The following is a 24,788-nucleotide window of genomic DNA, read 5'->3' as shown; positions in this document are numbered from 1 at the left end:
TGCACCATCAACATCGAGGACGTCTTTCTTTTTTTTACTTAGAGAAGATGTCAGCGATGAAAGTTTACCTGCGCTGAAAGACCAGAAGGTCACGTGAGATTTTGCAAACTCCGCGCGTATTTTTCACGTATAAAAATATTTCGCACAAATAGGGAAATCACTCATTTGTCTGACGGAGAACAGCGTTGTTTGTTGGCTGGAAGCCGCCTCTTTGACATAGTGGGTGGTAGTGTCACTATATACGGTTTTAGAGTATCGGCACTCTTTTCTCCCATTGTTCCGTGCCGCCGCCAAGATGATTGGTCAGTTCGCGACACGTGACATTTGTTTACACTGCGACGGTTCATGGGCGCTGCCATTTTGTTGCTTGTGCGTTTTCAGTCGGTCAACTGTGGTAGTCCTAGCTGTTCGCCCTGTGGCTGCGCCAGGCTGCGCGCGACCGACGTTCCGAACGTGAACCAAACCGACCAAACCATCCCGCGCTTGGCACGCTTCGCAGCATTTTAGCTGCAGAAGTCTGTCCAGAGATGCCGTTTTGCTGCATACTCGGCTGTTACAACTCCCAGGAAGATGGAAAACGCTTCATGCGCTTCCCGCTGGGGAAAAAGGACGGCGAGCGGCTACGCGTGTGGCTGCAACTCGTCAGCCGCAATGAATTCGTGCCCACCCCGTACTCCAGGATTTGTGAGGTGAGATTGTTTGAAGTGAATTCGCGATAGTTAATAAAAGCTGGCGCCTCGTAGGCGTTGTGAGAATTCCGTGCAGAGCGCTTCGCAGCTAATGAGCTCGCGAGACCGGCCGCCGCCGCCGCGAACGTCCGACCGCGGTCTTCGGGCCGCGATATGCGTCGTGAAATTGCTGTACTCGTTCGCTCGCCAACGCGGCCCGACAACGTACGCGTCGGCCGGGTGCTGGCGGAGTTGTGCTGGAATAGAAGTAGGCAAGAGATGTGGACGCAGGAGGCGTAGTTAAACAGATGAGAATTTACAAAGTGCAGGGGGGAGAAAATAGTATGCAAGGGAAGGAAACGGTGAGAGAGTTTGGGCCGCGCGCCAGCGAGCGAGCACGGCAATTTCACAATCCGGCACGCATATGACGACGCCTGTCTTAGAGTTCATAGAGGCATAGAATTCACATACGTGGAAATTGAAGGTGAAATGCGCGCATGTGGCCTCGCAGGGAATTAACATATATGTCTCAGGGTACGGGGGGGTTCACAACGCCTACGAGGCGCCTGCCAAAATGAATACCGCCATCCGTTCAAGTTATTTCGTCCCCGCCCCGGACGTTTGCATGTCGTGGGACGTTCCATCCCGTTGGGCGACTGCCATTACGAGAATCCGAAATGGTTGGATAAATTTTAATTCGGCAGTTTAGCGTTCACGGAGGGGTCACGGGAATTAGTGCGGAACTTTCCAGAAGATTTTGGAAGTTTTGGTTTGATGTACACCGCGAACTGTCACGAGTGAAAGCGCTTAAACTTTACAAATCGCGCGTTGTTTCGCCATGTTCTTTCGTCCTCATTCGTTTTTTAATGTTTAGGCGCTCTCCCACTCATTTATGCGGCACCAAGTAGGCCCCACAGATGTGTTATTAATGTCACAAACGCCTTCACCCCATTCTGTTGCCAATTCTGGTATAAAGCTTGGCCTGTTCACTTTAGATAAATTCTACGAGGTTGTGCATTCTGTAGTATAACACGAAACTCTCAGAAAAAATAAGAACAAAACAAAAGCATTCTGTGTGCACTAAGTTATGCGTACACTAAAATTTTCAAAATATTTTCGCAGCCTACATTTATAATGCCACTGAGCGTTAGCATTCTGGCATGTTCTAAAATGCCTTGATCACTAATTGCGGGTATACTGCTTGCGATCTGTTGTGTGGCTTGTAAACTCGGAATTTCGACATGATGCTGCCGAATAACGCCGTTAGACGTATTGTGGGGCGCAATTTAGCAGTTTCAATTTCATGTGAAGTTGACAGAGAGACGTTCAAGCGAGAAAGCATTCACACAATGTTCTGCATTTGATAAAACTTTTCTTGTTTGCTTATTGTATTGAATTGTTTTTTAGGACCACTTTGAAGACAGCCAATTTGAAACGGGCAGGGCTGATGGCCGAAAGCTCCTCAAGTGGAATGCTGTGCCAACGATCGAAGCCTCCAACAACCAGCAGAAACGGGCTAAGGGGAAGGTTCCGAGGAGGCCAGGCAGTGAACAAGCCCACGGTATGTCACTTAGCTGATGCACTGCTGAGCATTGTACCATGCATTATCTCGATGACATGTATGGTTTTTATTTTTTTTGGCATCTCAGACACACTGGATGCCGCCGATGCACCTGCTGCCTCTGTTGCCGTTCGCCCATTCCCAGGTGAAGCACATGGAGTATGGCCTCCTCCATTGGATGGCGAAGCTCAGCCAATTGAGACAGGTAAGCATATGTGTGTGTGGAAGTGAACATAGCTTCATAAGATGTAGGTATGTGTGGGCCAGTTTCAAGTTCACCACACACACAAATAAGGAACGGAGCAGGAGACATGGCATTGTCTCGCAGGCTGTACTGTGTTCATATATGTAATTTTTGTCCAGTGAACAGGAAGTATGAATTGCCCACAAATTTTTTTCTGGAGGGTGCACACGGCGGCACTACCTGCGCAATGGCGCCAACTCCATTTGTACGGTTGGGCAGGCACGTACAGCGCCATGGATAACGCGGCTTGCTTCATGCTATCTCAGCATCATCCCTGTGCGGGGAGTTTCTTATGTCTTGCGTTGCTTCAAACCGCTGCGGCTTGAGTTAGGAAAACGTCTCCACCCAAGGCGGCGACGATATTTTATGTGGCTCTGGCGTGTGAGATGAGGCGGTGGTTTTACATGCCACCTAGGCCTGCTGTGCGCTTCTTGAGGAGTATAAGAGACGGTGATGTGCTCTGGGGACAGTGTTCTCGGGCGTTGAATGCATGACCGTCCTTCACCTGAGCTCCCAATGAAGCTAAGCAATTTTGCAAGCAGTATGGGTGGAAGCAGTCACGAGGTATGTACAGGATGAAATTAGGCATGGCAACGACAAAGATTCAACCGAAGATTTTAATTGTTTCATTTTTTTATGTAGACGAAGCAGAAATTATAAGCAGAACAAGAGCACAATACACGCTTTGACTGCTTCAAAAATAGCCCAGAGACAATTGACAAATCATAGCGCCCTAGTTTGTCACTCCATACACCTTCGTCTCTGCGCTGTTTTTGAAATATTCAAATTGTGGTGCCGAACAAGCTTTAGTATGTTATCACGGTACACGTTTGATCATTAGACATCAGTTGAAGGTGTACCTTGCACGTGGCATTCCATGTATGTGTGTTCACCTCAAAACAACCAAACTAGTCCAGGTTAAGGCTGGGCACCTAGCCGTGCTCGTCTTGTCCGTAAAGTATGCCAGCTAGCGTAATTAGTGGAAATTTCAAGCACTCTGTTAAAGGTTCAAGCATGTGATGAGGTCTGAGGTAAAAGCTTCAATGCTGCATCGTCCCAACCTGAAATGAAACAGGTGCCACTGATTCATTACTAATTAGCCCCATCATCGGCTAATTACTAATTAGCCCCATCATTACTAATTAGCCCCATCATGCTTTTAAAACTGGGCAAAGCTCTACTTTTTACAATTATTACATTGGTCAGTTTATGCCTGTAAAGTTTTTTTCGTCATTTTTAGCTTGGGGACAGCGGTATTCGTCGTTTAAGTTGACCCACCGCTCCCTGCCGCATCGCCGGAAGAGCGAGAAACAGCGGCAGCGACCGGAAGCAGCTTCATATTCGGAAGACGGCCAGGGACGTGCGCCGCCGCTTCGCTGTGTCCCAGTTTTCTGGGCGAAGTTCCAAATTAAGCAGGCGTGTAACCTGCACTTTATTAATCATCATTGTCTAGAGTTGCTTCTGCGTCGATTTTTAACCGTAATGCTACTGCGTGATTCCCTAAAGCGGCTCCTAGATACCATGGAGATTTCCTACCCGAGCGCCCGTGGCTACTACATTGCCTTCACGAGTAGTCGCGGGGCAGGCCGTGTCGTCGGGTGCTCTGTGCTTTGTACGCGAAGCGACGGGCTCAAACAAATATACGGAGGTACACCACGTTCCTGATCCCTTATTATAAGGGAATTAGGAAATTTGTGGGACCACAGCGCTCTAGGCTTTTGTTTTCCCGATCAACGTTGTTGGCTGTGACGACAGCTTAGCTGAATAAGATTTTAAGAAGAAATCAAGCAAGCTGAAAGCATGAAGCGTTTTATGCGCGCGGAAGCGCTCCGCACACTTGCCGGTCGTGCATGCCTGTACGGGGCACAAAACGGCTAGCACCACACATGCCGCGGCAGGGACCGCCCTTCGCTGCCGTCCAGAATCAAGGCCGGCGCGAAAAGCAAGGTAAACGTGCAAGAGAGGATGATAGTGTGGTGAAAAATTGTGCTACGGATTGTCATCCAAGGTGATTTCAAAAGAGGTGATCGAACGCAAGAATGAGCACAGCAACGATCGCTAGAATGACTATCAACGTAGGGATAGTGTGTTAGTGTTTGAGCTGGGGGATTTTAGTGCAGTTTAAGCTAAACCATTTTCAAATATGTTCTGTGCATCTCGCAGGTGTCAGTCAAGCACATCAGAAAGCTGGCGGATATTGATGCCGAACGCGACCTCAAGTTGGCCCCCCACCTCAAGCCGGCCTACCTGGACCAGGACCATTTTGCCAAAATGAACGTGGCATCTGCGGTTGCTGTCCTCAACCATAGTGTTGGCGCTGCTATACGCGTACTAGTGAGTCTTGGGCGGATGGAGGAGGAGGCCCTAACCACAGCGTGGTTTGTTGAGCGGGTGTACCGGTGGTTCACCCTGATGACGTCGCGGTACATCGGCACCGCTATGAGCATGTTTAAGCCAGACGCTCATGATGAGGCAGTGGCGTTCCTCAGGGAGTTTATGGAGATATTTGCTCATGTCTCCATAAAGAGCAACCGAAGGGACCAGTTCAAGCCCGTACAAGCAGGTGTACTCATTAGTACAACAAGTGCTCTCCAAATTCAGCACCAGCTTCTGAGTGTGCACAAGTTTAAGTTCGTGCTGCTGTGCAGGCTGACGTAGGATGCCTTGGAGAATCTGTTCTCCTGCATTCGGTCGAGGCACCCGGTGCCGAGGGCACTCGAGTTCAAGCTGATGCTCCGCCTCATAATGTTGAGCCAGTTTTTTAAACCGAGTCGCAAGGGCAGCTACGACATAGATGATTCTGTGGACCTCCTCGAGTTTGTCGAGATGAAGAAGGCAGCTCAGAAGAACAGTGTGGAGGCAGCAGAAGTTGAGCTCCTAACTGACAGCCTTCTTGACGATGATGCTCCCCCACTTGATGACGTACAAATGGAGTCTCTTGTCTATGTGGCGGGGTACGTAACGCATAGTGTCAGCAAGAAATTCAAGCTTTGTGACACATGCAGAGAGTGTCTCCAGGCAGAGCCCGTGGAGCAGAATGAGCAGCTTTTGAAGCTGAAGTCTTACTGCTCACTGTCACAACCCAACCCTCTCACACGTCCATCAGGTCATGTCGTGAGCTTGCTGCAGCATGCGGATAGTGTTTTCCGTGCACACGAACATGACGCTCTAACAGTTTCTCTCGCCTCACTCACAAATGCTGCTATGGACAAATGCCAACTCGCGAACAGCTTTCCACATTGCCACGACTTGCAGAAGCGCCTAACACAGGCTTTCCTCATGCTTCGCTTCGGTTGCGGATCACCCTACGAAAGCTACAGCAAGGCAAAGACTGCAAAGGCAAAATGTGGATCGAAAAGTGTTGGAATGAGGGCAGCTGTCTCTCAGATTCGTTAGTGTGTTAACTGGCAGCAGTTTGGAGAACAAAAGGCAAACTTAAGGCACCGATGTACAGTTTAGGATGATTGATTGATTGTGTGATTTTACGCATCGAAGCTGCACCCGGGCTATGGCACCGTAGTGAAGGGCTCCGGATTAATTTTGACCACCTGGGGTAAACTTCGTGTGCCAAAATCTCGAACACACAGATATTTTCTCTTTTCGTCGCAGCCAGGAATCAAACCCAAATCCTTGGGATCAGCAACGCAACGCCTTAGCCACTCAGCCACCGCGGCAAGTCAGTTCAGGATGAATTTAGGAAACCTCACGATCTTCAGCGTGCATTGGGATCTCATACACTTAGGAGCTTATGCTTGTCACCCCCTTCGGAAAGACAGCTGCTGTGGCCGGAGTATTGAACCTGCTATGTCGTGCTGCTCAGCTGCACAATGTCTTAGCTCCCCCGGCTCAGTGCCATGAGTTGAAGGAAGAGGAATGCAACGAGCAGTGTGCCCGGGAAAATGACAGGGTTCATGTGATGGGGAGAGTGAGAAGTGCAGCAAAGACAAGTGCCGCAAGAAGACCGCTCGAGAGTGGCGATGTGTGATGAGGAGAGTGACAACTGCGACGAAGACCAGTGCAATGAGTGGCGTATGGGCTTGAGAGTGACCACGCGTGGACAAGGTGTGTGGTGGGTAGTGTGATGGGGAGTGACAAGCGTGACGAAAAGGAGTGCAAACAGAGAGCATGGGCTCGGGAGCGACCATCTGTGTGATGAAAAGGATTAGTGCGAGGGCATGAGTGAGTGATTGTTTGTTAATGTCGACAGGGAAGGTATCTTTGCGATACGCAAACAAAGCTCTCGCACAGCACAGGGTTTGAAGCCGTTTCATCACACTGCTATACAAGTCACTGTTATTGTTGCATGCATAATCTGATCTTGGTTCTTGACGTTAGGACTCAGAGGCTCCTCTCAATGTTGAACTTTTCCATCACTTCTTTTCGCGATTCTCCTACTTTCACGCCTTCAATACTTTTACCTTCGCTGCCAAGTCCTCATTCGTACTTCGTCATTTTGGCTGGTGTGGGAGAAGCCATTGCAATGCCGCTTGCGCGCATGTGACGCGCACAAACACAGTGTGAAGATTGACTGGACAGTGTTCGACACAAGGGCAAAAAAAGAGACAACTCCTTGGTTGTCTGCATTGTTCGCTAGATTGATGGCCACAGGTGGGCATTCTGCCTTTCACTTGGTTGTATAGCAATGCCGTGCGGTGTTTTTTTTTTCGTTTGTTTGTTTGTTCTTTTGAGATGCACACAAGCTCGTTCGTTTCCCATTCCAATCTCGAAGTTTTTTAGGTGCGCCTTTGATTTCTGCTGCGAAACCGAATTAGCTGAAGCGTGAAGAATTGACTTTTCTGCTTATTAAAGTTGCGTAAATACAGTGAGAGGGGTTGAAACACGGCCAGACTACAATTTGCGCTAGTAATCCTGCAATGTTTACAAATTGCTTCAGTGTCTCTTTAATGTTCACATGTTTGTTGCTCGAATACAGGGGCTGGAAAAGCCCATTCTACTGCTGCGAAATGGCTGGGGCCAATTTCCTCATGGAAATGATGTAGTTGTGTAGTGCCGCAATTCGAAATCGATTGCCAACTTCATTTCTTCTAGCACTTCCGTACATGTACCTGTGTGACGTATATTCACTTCACAATAATCACTTTTCAAACAGTGCAGAAACTCTGTTTTTGTCAAATTTTTTAAGTTACAATAATTACGTTCTTGGAAAGGTTTGTTTTTATAGTTCAGTAGCAATGTGACTTCACTGTGAAGTAATGTGATTTCATCCTCGGGGTAATAGTTTTCAAGTGTGACATAATCAGCTTTGCACATAGATGCACATACAAAATTCTTCCTTGTGTTACTTTGGCCAAGTACTGATATGCTACCAAATGCATAGTCACTGTGTACAGAATATTTGTTGGATAAATGCGTTGTGTGTGTGTGTGTGCAAGTCATGGGGTCTTTGCATTCTACTTTTTGTACCAGTTTTGTGTTAAGTTATGCAATAAAACAGCAGAGTTTTCCTGTTTATATGGCAATCACTTTGCTTTCTTTCAGGGGAAAGTGTGGTTTTTTCTGCTGCTATGATAGTTTTTGTGATCTCGAGGCATTCTTCTTTTCATTGCGATAGTATGCCGTTTGGCATAAGTCGTCCTCGGAATCGGCCTCATTGTCCTCGGAAAGGCTTGCTAGAGTTCATAATGAATTTTTCCAGATTTTTTTGAACTGCGATTGGTTGTGTTCTTTTTTTGAGGCCGTTGTCTTCAATAAATATTTATTTTACATTCAGTTGTTCTTTTTTGCCCGCTCTGCTTTCATATGCTCATCGTTGATATCCTTCTGATAGTATTTTGATTTTCAGCAGTGAAAGAATACTCCCAGAATATGTGAGGCATTTCTGCACTCCATTAACTGGAGCTAAAAATGACCTGGGCGTTAGTGCTGAACGGGCTGAAGTGTTAAAAACTTTTCGAGCCAAATGAGAGTTCAAGCATCGTTCTGCATCACCTAGGTAGTAACGTCCATTATCAGAAAAAGAGGTGGCTGCATTACTGAATTTTTCTTAGCCGCTAAATGATAGCCGCTCACTAAAGTTCACTGAATTCAGTGCGTACAAAAACCAGCACTTATATGGGGGTTTTGTGATCAGGTAGGGTTTACTGGTGAGTTTTATTTCCTGAAAGCATCCATTTTGGCACTTGATGACTGAGTTGCATTTTCTTTGCAAAGGAAACTTGACAAATGAAACATGTTCAAGTCCTTTGAATTCAATTCATCGAAATTTAGCCGCTAGTGGTGTCACAAACTTTATATAGTGGTACTAGCTAGTGACTCTAGTACAACCAGGAATGCATTTACCATGTTTAACAGGCCCTCAGAATAAATGCATACACAGACTGCAGCTAGTTAAGATACCATGCGAATCGCCATCCTGTTCCAGAAGGAAAGAGGAGGCTGTGAGGGGATAAGAGAAGAATCTTAGATATGTCCTCTAAGTTGCAGACTAGAAAAACGTTACCAAGCTATACTAAATTGTGTTTATGAGTTTCTGATATTGCTAACCGAAATTTAACCTGCGCTTGTCGCAAACAGCGCGCATTGCTGGGTAAAAGCCAGCGTTACTGCATAAGGTTATTTAGTGACTAGCAAGAGTAGGGATTGTGCCCGGAATACATACCTGCTGATGCAATTCGCAGTTTCCCCCGAAAAAAAAAAATCCAAAGCATGGGGCGGGTTCAACTCGTCTTTTGTGTTCTTGATAATTTTAATGCCTGCTTCTTGAAAGTGATTTCCCAGGTGACTGGCAGAATCAGCGGAAAACTTGCTTTTCGGAAATCAACCGGAAAATTAGCTACATGCGCACAAACTGACGCTGCAAATCGAATGGTGACGTACACGGGCTAAGTTGCTAATATTTGGGCTTGCGGATCGTTATCGCTCGCCTCCAAGTTAAACGGTCGTTTAGGTGGATCACTCGTCATTGCACCGAGCGTCATTTTATCTTAGGCGCGGTTGCCTTTGCCGAAATAACCGTTTTTCGCTAATTCGCAGCGCCCGTATGCGACATTTCTGCCGCAAAAGTTCGGAGAAACCGGACAGAAAAAGGGTTACTGTGAGCTACTACAAATGCTTGCGCGGTGTTGGCACTCTGTTACTATAAATTATTTGCAGTGCACTTGAAAGATTCTGCACAGGCGAAAAGCGAAAGCGACCGTGCGTTCTAGATTTCGGCGCACGTCAAAGATCCCCCAGGCTTTCAAGGTTAATCTGGAGCCCTACACTACGACGCGCCTCTTCGCCTGTCTAGCGTCGGCGTGTTAAATGAAAAAATTGTGCGTATGAAGTATTATTTTGAGACCATTAGCTAGTAGCTTCTGACTTCGAGGCACCACCGCCGGCTGCACGGCCCCGCCAGCCCGGCCATGTTGTTTACAAGCGACCCGGTCAAAGTTAGCGGCGAGAAGGTAGAAGAGACAATCTGGCAACATTGATAAGCACCAAAATGGCCACCGCTGCTCACTTGCGTGCCTCAGTGACGGTACTCTAACCTTATTTAGTGACTCTAGTGGGTGGAAGTGTTGCTAGGAACGACTTCGCGGGTTCAATCCCGTCACAGGGGTAATTTTTGTATTGTAGGCGAAAGACAAACACGCCAGTTTGTGGCCATTTCGGCTTGTCGTAAACATCTGTAGGTGGTCGTTGCTTTCCACAACGGAGCGCCTGATAGCCCAAATGTCGCCTCCGCGCATAAAGCCCCGGCTTGGATTTTCCTTCTGTCTAGGGAGGCTGCAGACCAGGCCGCATTTTGCGAACTTAACACCGCCTGGACTGCCCGCTTGTAGCAAACAAATTTATTTCCTGGCGGAAGAGTGAATTATTGTGCCTTGCGATTGGTTCGTAAGCAAAGCACTACGCATCTCTGCACTCTGCCACCTCCTGATAGCAGCAGAAGCCCACTCAGACTTCTTGACACGTCTTACCCCTCGCGGTTCGTAAACACTAGGCTAAGTCGCTCTTTCTTGGATGATTAACTCTTGGCAGATTTTTTTTTTTTTTGCATTTGCTATTCGTTTTTCATCAGGAATTTGCTGAAAGCAAAATCTATTTCACCATTTTGCGCCATTTCACGCCCCCCCCTCCGCCCCCATCAAAACATTGAGAAAATCGGACAAAAATTTTGTTTTAAGTTCAAGGTAAGAAAAAAGAGCGAATAAATTATAAGAGAAGATTGCGTGATTTTAGTTCTGGTATTCCAACCCGTGGAGCATCCCGTGCATTACGGCCGCCTCTCGGCTGTAGCTCACTAAAGGTGGACCTAATGAATGCTTTGTGGCCTCCGTCACTGAACACGTGCGTTAGATACCTGCATTTACTGAGGCATACAGGAATAGCCCTTACGCAAACGCTAATAGCGTTTGCGTAGGGCTTCCAAGGCGAAGAAGACGAAAGCAACATACGAGAAGAAAACGACGCGAAGACGGAGAAAGGTCATGACAATGGCAATAAGAGGACACATAATCTGCTGGAATCCCTGAGAAATGATTGGGCGTGCTAATTACAAAAGTAGTAATGCACGCTTACGCTTATAGTGTATATGTTGGCTCAACAAGGGAGTTTTATCCAAGATTCTGTTATAGTAACAGAAAGAAGAAAACCACGCGATGGGAAAAGGATCGTGACGATGGTAATGAGAGGAAACAATCACAATGGACACGCATTCATTGTTGGTGGTGGTTCTACCGTGATGACCTCTGTAACGTCTACCTTAGCGGCAGCTGTGAAATGTGATCGCTTACGGATGTGCGCCCCAGAACAATGCGCAAGGGAACACGAAAATGCCGCATGCCGTGCAAAGAGGCAGGTGCTCGCTGCAGTTAAAACCCCCACCAGCCACAGCACCGCAATGGTTACGACACGAAAACTACACGCCATGTATATATCGCTCCCGTGTTATAATGGAAGAAGACATAATCACGGTAGGCCTGCGGATATACGTAAAGGGCACCATACTTTGGAATAAAGTGTAATGCTTTTGTATTTTTACGCGTAAGCAGTTACAAGTGCTCTTGGCGATTTTTTTATTGTAAAATAGGGCTTCGTAAAGCCGTTCTTCAACTGTAATACCACTCCACGCAGATACTATAATTTCGAAATTCTCACAAACGTCACGCAAGCTGTGTCGCCGCTATCGGCTGGAGTCTTTTCGATGGCGGTGATAGAACTGAGAAAGCGTGCAGAGTGCCTGTGTGCGTCTGTGCGTGTGTGTGTGTGCGTGTGTGTGTGTGTGTGTGTGCGTGTGTGTGTGTGTGTGTGCGTGTGTGCGTGTGCGTGTGTGTGTGTGCGTGTGTGTGTGTGTGCGTGTGTGTGTGCGTGCGTGCGTGCGTGCGTGCGTGCGTGCCGATGCTTTCTAAGGATCTCTAGTAACGGTCCAAGACCGAAAGGACTTCCCTGTGGGAAGCCCGGCAATTAATCTTCGATGCATAATTTCATTTCGCGGAATATATTTAACGGAAATGGCTTTCTTATTCAGGAGGAATTCGTTTTGCAACGCATTAAAAGAAGAGGTTGATTTGCGTGTAGTAATTGACCTTTCTGGATTTCCACTGCATCAATCATAATCACGGCTTCTAATAAAACGTGTTTTATTTGTTCTTTGATCACGGGCGGGACTATGAGAGGCTAGCTGATAAAAGTTTCTGCTACGAAAAATGAACGCCAACGTGGTCGCTTCAGTGAAGCGGATCAGGTTCACGGAAGGGGTGGCGAAAAACGAGCAAACCCACGTGCGGCGAGACTTCTGCCCACGTCTCCAGGCACTCTAAATCACTCCGCAGCGCACCACTACAGCGCACCCCTGCTGTGCTGCTTTAGCGCGCAATTAGCGATCTTAACCTTCACATCTTTATTTAAAAGATGCCTAACAAGGCCGCTCATTCCGAATCGCAATTAAATAAGTGCATCTGAAACTGGTCTTAAAATATCAAGTTGAATCCCAGCAATACAAACAGCAGATGACAAATAATGTGGAAGCCGCCCTTTGCATCACTGTGTTAGCAGCATTGACTTGGTTCTACGGCCGTTTCCGTCTGTTGACGAAAATTGCGACGAATGTGTCACCCACACACCGCCGATTTCTCTCGTCTGTTCCCTTATTTTAAGTGCGAATGCACTTCTTAAGCGAGCCTGAAGCGTCCGCCGCCGTCCGCATAGCAACAGCTGCGGGTGCGCGCGCTCCTCGTCTTCCTTGGCAACGGGGGGAGATGGGCGCGCGCTGCCTGGCCGCTGACATGGCACATACCCACGTGGGGGATTGGCCAGGAATCTCCTCGTCTTCCTTGGCAACGGGAGGAGATGGGCGCGCGCTGCCTGGCCGCTGACATGGCACATACCCACGTGGGGGATTGGCAAAGAATCGGGCGTGAGAAGGGCTAATGCACCCGCTTAAAGGAGTACTGACACGAAATTTCAAAGCTGAGATCCGCTCTAGCAATCAAGTACAACGACAACACAAATAGGTGTCTGTGAATAAATGCATCTTTCTTTCTTTGTAGTTGTGTGTGTGTGTGTGATATCTCTTTCGCGAACATTACCGAACCGCGCAAATTCAACTCGTGCATTCGCACTTTCACATTCTTCCCCTCGGGGAAATGCGGGGAATTTTTTATTTGAGCGGTAAAATGACCACCACTTTCCGCGGCTGCTCGGAAGAGTAGCGGCTGTGCCTCTCGGACGACAATGTCCGTTGTGGATTGCCGTACCTTTAATAATATGACACAAACTTATTGCGCCTTATTTTATATCCCGACGCCACAAGGCTTAAGGTTGCCGGTCAGCTGCGCACGTTAATGTCCCCGTGACGTTTATGCGGGTGTTTATGTGTAAAGGGAAGCAGAAATTGTTCGTAGTCGATGTATGTGCGGTAGCAGACTCTGCCCTTTGAAAGCAACAGCCGAACATGATATTTGTTCCCTTGCACAGGGCTTCTATTGTTATATTTCGCACTATCACAAAATATGGTAGCCAAAGATCCATTTCTGGTTCCTTTCTGTGAATGTTTTTCTCAAAAACAATTTATTCGAAACCTGCGCTTCATTGAGCGCCCTTTTGTACAAAAAAGCTCACGCTTTGTAACGTCTAGTACCCGTATCGATATGGCTTCCGAGCTTACATTCATGTGTCGTGTGCAGCAACCTTAACTGCGCAATGTTGGCATCTCTCAACAGACGGCGCGAGATTTGAGCGTGACTGTATTGCAAACATTATTTGAACATCCAGTGGTGGATATTTGAGAATGCATGGGGATCTTGTTAACAAAACTTGTTGAGCTAGTTGGTTCATCCTTATTGGAAAGACTAAAAGGGGGCGCTAAGCAAACGAAGACGAAGTAAGACACAAACGCCTGTATGTGGATCTTGTTAGTCTCTCATTTTTCTTTGGAGAACTTGCCGCCCACGTCTTTCCCCGGCTTCAGAATACCGCCACACGGCGTTTCTAGCCCGTCTCATGCGCACCGTGTTAACCGTGATAATTGGCCCTCAAAGCACCTCAACAGTCACCGTTGCCGCTTTAGCAGTGGCATTGGCTGCCTGTAACTCCTTTTGTCGTTCACCAATATCGTTATTTCGTCAGCGCGGCATTCCCATCTCCGTCTTTTGTCACCCTGCAGTGCTGCACTCTCGATTCTATAGCGTTGACGGTGCTCACAGGACCCGTCGGGACGGCGCGCGACGGGCTCGTCCGAAGAAGCAGGTGGCGAGCCGCGCTTCGACTTGACGCCTCCTTATTAACGTCAGCAGCGCTGCCGACGGTGCCCAAGTTTTGCCGCCATGCCCCATCTATTGCTCAAGCAATAATAAAGGAAAGATTGTGCACGCTGACTCCAAGAGAGACAATAATATTCCAGCCATGCGAGCCGAGCGTGCTGTATGGTAAGGCTCGCATGCTGCGTGATATGCCCCCAATCCATGATGTTGAGCCCCACAAAATCGGACCACAGGCGCCGTCTCCGGCATTCACCTGTGTTGGAAACGGTCCGTCGTCCCGGGGTCCCGCAGTTGGAACGGTGTGATTAAACTTATGAGCAAAAATGTTCGTTCTCTAATGAATACACAAGCGTCCGCGTAGATACAACTGTGCACATGAGTGAATTAAAGGTGGTCTAAACTATTCCGCACCATCTGAACCCACCCCTCCTCTAGAGTGGTACTCATGGTACAGCTGACCCTTCCCCGGAGTTATGTACGTTTAAGCGTAAATATTGGAGAACCCCATGCATTGCTGGGAACCGACGTAAAGGGAACTCCCGTCGTGGCATACTTGGGATGAAATTTATTTACGGGTGGCATTTTTGAGAGTGTTAATTGCTTGGCGTAGTTGCTAATTTTAGGCGAAGCTTACTTTGACTTATTTCTCAGTTTTATTGGGTGCTGCTGCCGCTACTTTCTAGCCAGCTACGGCGCGGCCGGGTACGCTACCCGAGAAAACTCACGCCTTCTTGTATCTCGGCCGCCGCCGCCGACCCCCCTTTTACAGTTTTAGTGTAATAGTGTTATTAGGCTTATTTTTCGATTTTTGTCGCGTGTGCTAGCCGTCCGCTATCAGCCGTGCAAGAGTCCGCAGAAATACGTCATCAGCTGCAACCGAAAGCTACGACTGAGAGGGCCAGATGCGAGAGCTGACCTGAATCTAGAAGACAGCGCAGCGGCAAGTGGAGTGTGGAAGGAAGGACAATGATACCACGGCCGAGGAAAAAGAAAAGATGCGCGATTTGAGCAGGCGCCGCGCCTGCACAGTGACGTTCTACTGCCTGTCGGTGATGGCAGGCTCTTCAGACACGGTCCCCAGCCATGCTCAGAATTGACGCCATCAACAAAAACATGGGGTGAAATGTTGACGCCGCCTCACAAAAACTAAGGAAGGCATAGATTATGAGCATAAGTGAACTAAAATGCATCCTTTCAAAAACATTTCTAACAACTAAATGTGCTGCCATGCCTACAGCACATTGGTGAACAATTTGAGCAAAAAGAAAGCATTAGGCATATTTCAGGCAAAATATCAATACCCAACCGGTACTGGGTTAATGGAACATAGATGTGCGCTGGATATTTGCAATTGCAAATAAAAAATATGCGTTGAAAACAGCGCCCGAGCCTAGACCCGTGGGGCGATATTGCAAGCCCAACAGTAGCGAAAGGTTCGAATAGATGGCGCGCGAACAGTGGAACAGAGGAAATTTCAATTGACATCAGCAAACCTCGACCGTGTTTATCATGGAAAGACCGTGCACGGTGGGCGGGGGATGGAAGATGCAGGGGTGGCAGAAGATTACGCCATCTTTCGCCGACATTTACAGCAAAATGAGCATACGCGACCAATTTTTCTTTCTTTCTTTTTTTTGACCACCCATTTTCTGTACCTGAAAACGCCCGTGCTCGGAACATGGAGATTTAGAACCTCCGCCTAAACCAACGCAGTGTCTACTGCGCCGTCCCAGGACATTCGCATATTTAGGGCTAATCTTGCCCTGGCATAAGCGTCTGTCTTTGTTGTGTCACTAGGAAACGGGCCGTCATGACTATTTCCTTAAAATGAGTCCCTTTACCTTAAAATACCCATGTTTGCCACCTGGCATGCGCAATGTCGACACTACATACTCCGGTATAGCACACGCCAACTTTGCCTGCATGACACTCTGCAAGAACGGGTCGCGAACATCTCATTTTAAGTGCGAATTTTAAGTGCGCATTTTAAGTGCGAATGCACTTCTTAAGCGACCCTGAATCACGCGTCCACCGCCGTCCGTCCATCCGCACCACATACCCACTTAGGGCGATTGGCCAAGAAGAGTTCCTAATTTCTTTAGCACATACCCACTTAGGGCGATTGGCCAAGAAGAATTCTTTCGCATCACCCGTGCATTCCCACTTCCCCATCGACGACTGCTGCTTCGCCAGGAGCGGAAGTCGGGGCGAGTACTGCGGCGTCTACCTCGTCGGTCACGTCTACGCGAACCTCGTGTCGCACGCCGTGTCCACCTCGCCGGTCAGGGACGAGTCGCCGTACAGTGCCGTCTACACCGACGCGTACTCGGGCGACGGAATCGTGGTCGTCACCCTCTACCTCGCGCCAAACATCTCGCGCGACGACGTCGTCGAATACGTGGACGCGGCGATGGAGAGTGTGGCCAGGCGCGTAAAGCCCTCGGACCCGGTCGTGGTTGTTGGGGACTTTAACGTGGACGTGCGAAAGGGCGGCGAGTGGTTGATGGAATACATGCTCGCCAACCACTCCATGACGTGCCTACCGCTAGAGGCTCCCACCACCATCAACGGCAGCTACATCGACCTGGCCTTTGCGAGGAACTGTCTGATACGTGCGGTCTTGCAACAACTCTTGACCGTACATTTCAGTGACCACAAGGCGGTCATAATGACCGTCAACTACAACGACAACACCAACAACTGCTGAATAAAGAATACTGTCGTTTCACTTTACTTGCGTGTGTGTGTGATCTCCTCGAATATACACTTTAATTCACCAAGATTTCCAGAGAACGACTAACGGGGTGTGTGAATCCCCACTTGATCACGCGGGAGTGTTAAATGCAACTAACGGGCGAATGCCAACACAGTTGAACATAACTCCCCCTCATAGCATCACCCGTGCATTCGCACTTCCCCATGCTCACCTTCGGGGAAATGCGGGTGAATTTTTATAACAAAATACAGAATACATATGCGGCCAGAATACATATGCGCACCAAAGCCAGGCCCGAATATGACCATGACGAAGAGACATATGATTATGATGACGACGACTATAATGATGATGACGGGTTCGATTCCCGGCCGCGGCGGCCGCTTTTCTGATGGAGGCGAAAAGCAAAAATGCCCGTGTGTACGAGATTTCGGCGCACGTTAAAGATCCCCAGGTGGTCAAAATTAATCCGGAGCCCTCCACTACGGCGCGCCTCATCGCCTGCGTTGCGTCGGCGCGTTAAAACCTACAATCAATCAATATAATGATGATGATGATTTTTAGCTTAAGGGCACATTTTCTTGATTGGCATTGTTCTGCTACTTAGTTTTGATGAGCGCCAATCTTTCGCCTATTCCTCTTTGCATTTCTGGTTCCAGAAATCAGCTTGCACTTTATTTTAGTGTCTGAATAGTTTTACAGCGAAGCTTTATAGGCTATGTTCCCGGACATGTTTTGTCACTGTGTGAAAAAATCACTAATAAAACTTGACATGCTATGCCTGCCCTTGTAGCACGAGGCGCCCCCAAGCACGTTTCGAAAGCACGTGTGCAAAGCACGCGCGAGGACGAGACAAGGAGCGTGGGGTGTGCAGTGGTATGGGAAAACCCCGTGTAGTTCGTACTCCCGAAGAACACGCCGCTCACAGTCCGAAGTCGTGAATGTACACGGTACACGGAGCGCGAGAGACAGCGCAGAACCGCAAGGGCTTGAATTTTTTTTTTTTTTGGGGGGGGGGGGATTTTTTTTAAAAAGCAATGATACCCTAAACCCACAGATACAAGATAAAGCTGGAGTCCAAATATTTATAGATTTACAGGTATTTTGACAAACCATACCATTTCAGCTTCCTCACCCGTCCAGTCGTCATGCTTTGCCTCCACTGTAGCCTCTTCTTGTTCATAGGGTCCACTTCCACGAAACTGGAAAATGGCGATGTATATCGTAAAAGGCATTCGTGAAGAACTCTTCCGCAGAAAACTAACAGTTTCGGTTTCATTCTCGAGACTTTAGCGATATCTTCTGCGGCGTCGCCATTTGACGACAGCAGGGCCGAAAGCTGCTAAGGGAAATTTTTCTGTAAGTTCCAAAATATTTATGCACGTTTGTATAAATGTATTTAAATATAAACTAATTCAATTGTTTTACGGGCCATAAAGAAAGCTAGGTATTTAGAATATCGCATTTATGCTGCCGCATAACCGCCATCCTCCCCGTCTTAGTCATATTCATGTTCGTCCTAGAATAGTTTCGGATTTCGCCTTGCGTCTCCGAAGTAATCATGGCTATGTTTTTAATGTTACTGCCGTTCAAGTCCTGTGGCTCTAGCAGTATACCCGAAACCCAATTAAAAGCGAAGCTGCTAGGTATGGGTAGTTACGGCGGCTGTGCGTGCGTGGCTCGCTGAATGCATTACGCAGCCGTGCTGTTGCCCAAGAAGTGCTTTTCTCTTCTTCCCCCCGAAATGGGCCCTCACAGTAAAAGTCGCCTCGCGTTTTTGTTTCTGTGCCCCCGCAAAGCGGCTCTCAGCCCAAGGAGTAACAAGACAGTAAAAGTCGCCTCACGTGTTTGTTTCTGTGCTTCCGGAAAGCGGCTCTCAGCCCAAGGAGTAACAAGTGGCAAGGGAGGAAGGAAAACTGCCTAATGAACGCCGAGTGATTTACTGGCTTCACACGCTGCGGCCGGCAGATCGATGCCGCAAACATTTGGCCCGTTTTCTTTTAAGTCCACTTTCATCCGGGCGCACTTGAGTGGACGCCGTATGTCCTCCTCGCCACTTGCGGCGGGCTGGCTTGTTGCACAGTGGCAGGTACAGGTCGCGACTGCATTGGGACGTTCATTACACTTCCCTTTGTTACCGGCTTCGTGTTAGGCCCTCCGCATTCGCAGATAACTACCCACTCACTCAAAAATGACGTTTGAGTTGGGAATCGAAGGTATGGCGAAGGCTAGAACCGAGTTGGTTTGCATGAATGATTAAAGTGCTTAGTTTACAAGTGGAGCGCTCCTGCAGAGAACAGCTTATTTACCAACTAAGTGCAGGCAGAAATGCGAAGATGGTATATGCGCCATCAGCATCTTTCTTCGCACCAGTTCCCGTCATCATGAGAGAAACAGTATTTACAGAGCTGGTTAGAATGCCTATGGTAAACTGAACTCGCATGTGGGCTTCGAAATGTTAAAGCACTGCGTCTGGCCTTTCTTGCTGGTGGTTACGGTGATGTGTATAAAAGATTTCTCTAACTTTAACTTTATAGCACCCATGTCTTTTGCACTAGTGGGGCGTCATTGTAATCGCGGTTATGAGGTAAAGCCGTCAGAGATTCTATTTAAATTTTTGCAATAATAGAAAAGCCCCTTTCGTCACGGTGTTTAAAGAAAAAACATTTGGTGTCCTTTTATAGTGTACAACACAATGTTTTTTGAAAGGTTTTATTCTTTGTCTGATCTAAAGCCAAACCTCCTTAATACATTCTGAGGAACTCGCTTGGTTTAGCTGCCCCATGACGCACTATTTTAGCAATAGCTTTACCAATAGACGCGCTAGCTTGCTAAAATCGTGTGCGTATTATATAACACCATAATCGAAAATATTATTTGATAAATCGGTGCAATGGAGTTCTCTCCCTGTAGACTGAAAAATTGCCTCTAGAGCCTCGGTTCCCAAATCTGGACGTCGTAATGCGGTTTCCAATTACCGTCGCATTTCTTACACTTGCGTGCGCTCCGAAATAATTGAGCATATCTTGTATAGCGCGACTGTGAAACACATTAGTGATAACAACCTGTTCAACTCTTTCCAGCGCAACTTCCGAAAACGATTTTCATGCGTAACTCAGTTGATCTAATTTACTCACGATATTGCCCAGGCAGACAACCGCATACCCGTTGATTCTCTTTTTCTAGATTTTAAGAAGGCATTCGAAACGGTTCCTCATTATCTATTGGTTATAAAGTTAACGTCCTATGGTATCCAATCTAAGATACTTTCCTGGATCTCTGAGTATTTAAGTAACCGACGTCAGTATGCCGTTGTAAACAGCGCTGCACCAGAGACGTCAGATGTAACGTCTGGAGTTTCCCAAGCGTCCGTCTTGGGTCCTTTATTATTCCATCGCTGCATAAATGACATCAGCAATAACATCACTTTATCAATACGACTAATTGTTGATGATTGCTTATTCTAATGAAAAATTACTTCTGAAATGGTCCCCCAATATTGCAAAACGATCTGAAAATTGGAGATGAATGGTGCGAAAAATGTAGAATGCCACTTAATCTAAATAAAACTGCCTGCCTTACCTTCTCAAGAAAGCAAACCCCAAACAGGCTCACTTACACAATAAAAAACGTTCCCCTGAAATCCGTCGACAAGCATAAATATTCAGGAGTTTACTCCACTCCTACGCTTTGCTGGCATCAGCATGTCGATTGCCCCCTACGTAAAGCTTGTTGGTCTCTGGGTTTTCTGCGGCGCAATACAAAAAAGTTTCCACGGGCAACGCGCGAATTATTGCACAAGTTTAATGTAAGGCAGATATTAGAGTAGGCTTGCGCCATGTGGTGCCCTAAGGGTTCTTGACAAAAATAAATAAGAAAGGGTACAAAGCCTTGCAGCACGGTATGCCATTGCTAAGTCTCTCAGGAACTCGAAGTGTAGCGCAAGTCACTGCAAGAAGATTTTGAAGTGGGAGGCACTAGAAGTTCAAAGGCCAATGGTTCGTTTAAAACTATTCAATTCCATACACTATCCTCAAATTGACATTCCGCGCGATGATTACACTTTTACACCTGTGTCAGCGCGAATGGATCACACCTGCAAGATGCGTGAAATTAGCTGCAAGACATCGCGTGCGCAAACTCGTTTTTTCCGAAAAGAATATACAAATGGAATCAGTTACCTGCACCCATAGTTACGGAACAGTCTGCGGATGGATTTTAAGCTTCCATGTGTTGGCAAAAGCTTTGCAGTAATGCAGCTTTCTTCCCTGCGCATTTATTGTGATGCAAAAAGTCTTTTTTTGCGTGTGAAACTCGAACTGCGTTGTATCCTGATGTGGTAAGGCGGCGTTGTACTTGCACTTGCTCGTCTATTTTGTGCTCGTGTTGTCCTTGATACAGTGTATTATCTTTACTTCCCTTTTTTTCCTCCTTGTGTGAACGAATGTATCGTGAAAAGGCCTCGCGTTTTCTGGAAAGCTTTCGTTGGTTATCAATGTAACTCGTTTATGTATTTCTTTTTGTTATCCCCCCCCCCTGTAATACCAAAAGGCGCTGAGGGTACCAAATAAAGAAATAAAGAATCGATGGTCCAAACCACGCAAATTCGGCGAATAACTGGAAGGTGCATACAATATTACGCGAAATATGGTATTACCACTACAGCACAATTCAATGCAGAACCCCATGTTTGCAGTAGTTATGGCAGCGCCGATGAGCCCCGACGGGATGATGTCTTCCCTCTCTTTCATTGTTTTTCACATGCAGTTGTGTAGCTTGTTCGGTCCCGATTCGTCGGCGGGAAAATGGTGGCTGCCACCGCCACCATCGCGTTGCAAACTTATGTAATGGCTGTGGCCATCGCCTTTGTACTCGGCGTCGGGAGGAAGTTTTCCTTTCCTCCTGACCGTCAGTGGCGGAGAAGGGCGGAGGTCCAAACCGTAAGGGGTTAGCGGGCTTCTGTGGGGTGGGGGCTTGTTTGAAGCATCCAGGCCGTAGACTGCACGAGCAACCTTCTTCGAGTTAATCCGGGGCTGCGGCTGTGAGTTGCCGCTGGAAAGACTCACTTCCGTGGTGGCTTCTGGGCGCCAGATCCTCCCGCATTGCACCTCGCCAACCATGCGGCGGATCGGCACCTTTTTGGCATGTGGCCCCCTATCAAAGATCGGGCGGCGATAGCAGTTGTTTTTTTTTCGTGTAGTCTTCAATGTCTTCAATGTAAAGTACTGTGAATACTTGTAAATACGCTTTTCCTTCAAGGCTTACCTCCCTGTGTCTCGTCCTCTGTTCACATCTCTCCACGGTGAACAAATCTTTACGTGACATCGCGTGGCGCCACAACGCAGATCTACCTTTAAGTTACCTCGCATGCTCGGCATCATCATTCGCCAAATTTTAGCAGCGAAGCTGTCGTAGGTCGAACCCTTTTGTCCGACTGCTGAAGGTCGTGCCTCACGATGCCTCAAGAGCAGGCTCCCAGGTCTGCCGACTGCGTCGCAGAAACCGTTTCCCAGATCTCCCGATAGAAGTCGCAGTGGTCTCGCAAGGCCGGGTTTCTCTCCCTCCCGTAGCGGGAGGGAGATGAAAGGGAGCTCCCGCCGCTGACGCTTAGCTGCTGATTTCTTTGCACGAACCTTAGAATTTTCGCGGCGACAACGCTGCCGTTGTCAGGGGAGTCGTTCGCCCGACGTTCGAGTCGACTTCAAAGAACCACAGCTTCGCTTTTTCAACAGATTTCATTTTGGGTGGAACCGGGTTTAGTTTTTCTTGGCGGCTTAGATTGATCACGTGAGGGCGTTGTGCGGAAGCTGAACCAAGGGATTGTCTTAGAGCACGTACATATGTAGTACGCGCATCAATGCCTGCCCACCGGTATCACCACCATCACCGACAGAGCGACAGAGCGAGGAAGCCACGTGATCCCTCTCAGTAAATATCAAACTGTTCAGCTGTAGAATCCCCCTTAGCTCGACCTTACATTTCCATCCCTCCTTGATCTTCGAAGTTGCTAAGCTTTGGGAAGGGTACCGGGTGGTGTGGCGCTGTCTGGAAGAGTAGTACCGTACTTACCCGATTCTAACGCGCACCTTTTTTCCGCAAAAATAGGCCGGAAAATCACATGCGCGTTAGAATCGGATACGAAACCGAAACTGCCGAAACAGCTGAAATTTCGTTCCACCCATAGCCATCGCCATCTCTAGATGGCGCCAAAGCTTTTAGCAACAATTTTTCGGATCTAGGCGCCTAGGCTTTTCTTTCGGCGTTCACACAAATCGTCAAATTATTCCACTTGCGTGCTTGATAACAGCAATGGCAGCAGCGGCAACGAAGGTGCGCCACTTCCGCGGCTTACGAGCGGCTCCCACGCGTTCACAACGAGCGGTTGGCTGAAGCGTATGCCTCTGGAGAAGCTCGCGGGATGGGAATGCCAGGAGTTGGCCACGATCCTATCGAACATGGTTGAACGTTCGTTCAGAAGTGTGGCATCGCGAACGCGCTTGACGGCACCAATGACGAGATGTTGCGGTCAGCGGAAGGCGACAAGGAGCTCTCGGAGAGCGACGAGGCGTGAGATGAGTGAGATTACTTCGGGGAATAAATCACCCGTTTCTCTCGCATTCGTTTCTCTTGCTCACAAAGTTCCTGCGCGTTACAAATGGAGGCGCAAGTTTTTTCGGTTTTTTGCCTGGAAAATCGGGTGCGCGTTAGAATCGGGGGCGCGTTAGAATCGGGTAATTACGGTACTCCTCAATGGTTCAATTGGACCGGCAGCGTTGAGTCATAACATGTAAGGGGAAACTAATTTGTTGTAAGTACTATTATTACTAATTTCCGTTATTACAAATACAGTCCTCTTTCTGGATTTTTCTTGGATGGGTTTAACAAAACAGTCGCACCATTTTTAGCAAACACAAATTTTCAGGAGAGCGTTCATCAAAAATATAGAGTCATTGTTCAAGTGTTTGAATTGCAAGCGTGTTGGGGAATACATTTGCCTCAGGGTTGTCCCCGCACGCGTTCCCTGTATGGATATGACAACGGCCGATGGCAACACCACGAAACCCGTGCCCTCCTACCGAATTTCCGACAAACTATGCAGTAATTATGCTATATGACAGGCAGCAACCAAAAGCTGTGCATGCCGGCGTATTCATTAAACGCCAGCAGAGGACATCCGGGTCTCGCTGACATTGAGTAAAACTCAACTTAGTAGAGCCCAACTTCAGTTTTAACTCAACTCAACTTTTACTAAATAAGTATACCTAAAGTTCAAGGACCCTCCTTCCTGTGTGAAGGGTTCGCGAGCCTGACCCCACCCGACGAAGCGACGCCGACACACAAAAAACATAAATCACCGGCTTATTCCGGGCAACGGAAATACATGTGGGAGAAACATCCGGATAGAACAGAATGGTCATGGGAGCATTGCGACATAAGAAAGCGAACTGCCTCCCCTGTGCAAAAAAATAAGAGACGGCGCTTCCCCAACACTCACAAATGTTCCCTAGTCCATTGTCCTAAGCCGCACCGCCCAGGCCCACCAGATGCGCTGCTTAGTCCCGGATGGCCAAGGGTTGTCTTGCAGTTCACGGCCTCTTTCCGCTCGCATACTGGCGATCCACTGCGGCCGGGCTGGGTCGTCCAACTACCCTGCACCTCTTGTGATCGCCGCTTTTAGGCCGCTTCGTTGGTTGGGCGCCTGTTCCGGGGTTTATGCGCACTACACGTGTTTGTTGCGGCTCACTGTTCATCGCACCCGCACCCACGGGCACATGAAGCATAAGGGCTGACGTCACTCGGTGTTTGACGCGCGCTCACTGCACTGTAATCACAATACGCGGGCGCACGTAATGGCTGCGTCCCTACAAAGTATACCTCTAAGCGAAGGTTTTGC

At 48.0% G+C, this 24,788-nt stretch overlaps 1 protein-coding gene across 4 annotated transcripts; it reads left to right on the top strand.

Moving 5' to 3' along the window:
* Window positions 1-251: 251 nt before the first annotated feature.
* LOC144165401 (uncharacterized) lies at window positions 252-5,709 on the top strand. 4 transcript variants are annotated; one of them, XM_077695465.1, is made up of 3 exons: window positions 252-689; window positions 2,318-2,374; window positions 4,637-5,709. In XM_077695465.1, the coding sequence occupies exons 1-3, from the start codon at window positions 528-530 to the stop codon at window positions 5,129-5,131; spliced, it is 714 nt and encodes a 237-aa protein (XP_077551591.1). In that variant the 5' UTR covers window positions 252-527; the 3' UTR covers window positions 5,132-5,709. The 4 variants fall into 4 exon arrangements, with proteins under 4 accessions (XP_077551591.1, XP_077551590.1, XP_077551593.1 ...); XM_077695464.1 differs by having other exon boundaries at window positions 2,318-2,434; XM_077695467.1 differs by lacking the exon at window positions 252-689 and adding an exon at window positions 2,080-2,229.
* The last annotated feature ends 19,079 nt before the right edge of the window (window positions 5,710-24,788 follow it).

The sequence above is a fragment of the Haemaphysalis longicornis genome, unplaced genomic scaffold, assembly GCF_048455015.1.
Source record: "Haemaphysalis longicornis isolate Haplotype H1 unplaced genomic scaffold, Haemaphysalis longicornis Haplotype H1 scaffold_1, whole genome shotgun sequence".
NCBI lineage: Eukaryota > Metazoa > Arthropoda > Arachnida > Ixodida > Ixodidae > Haemaphysalis > Haemaphysalis longicornis.
Note: the sequence above shows the minus strand (reverse complement) of the source record. Positions and strands in the feature narration are given on the sequence as shown.

Coding starts and splice junctions, on each gene's coding strand:
- LOC144165401 (XM_077695464.1), top strand. CDS start 528: ATGCCGTTTTGCTGCATACTCGGCTGTTACAACTCCCAGGAAGATGGA. Junction 690..2,317: donor CGTACTCCAGGATTTGTGAG/GTGAGATTGTTT, acceptor TTGGCATCTCAG/ACACACTGGATGCCGCCGAT. Junction 2,435..4,636: donor AGCTCAGCCAATTGAGACAG/GTAAGCATATGT, acceptor TGCATCTCGCAG/GTGTCAGTCAAGCACATCAG.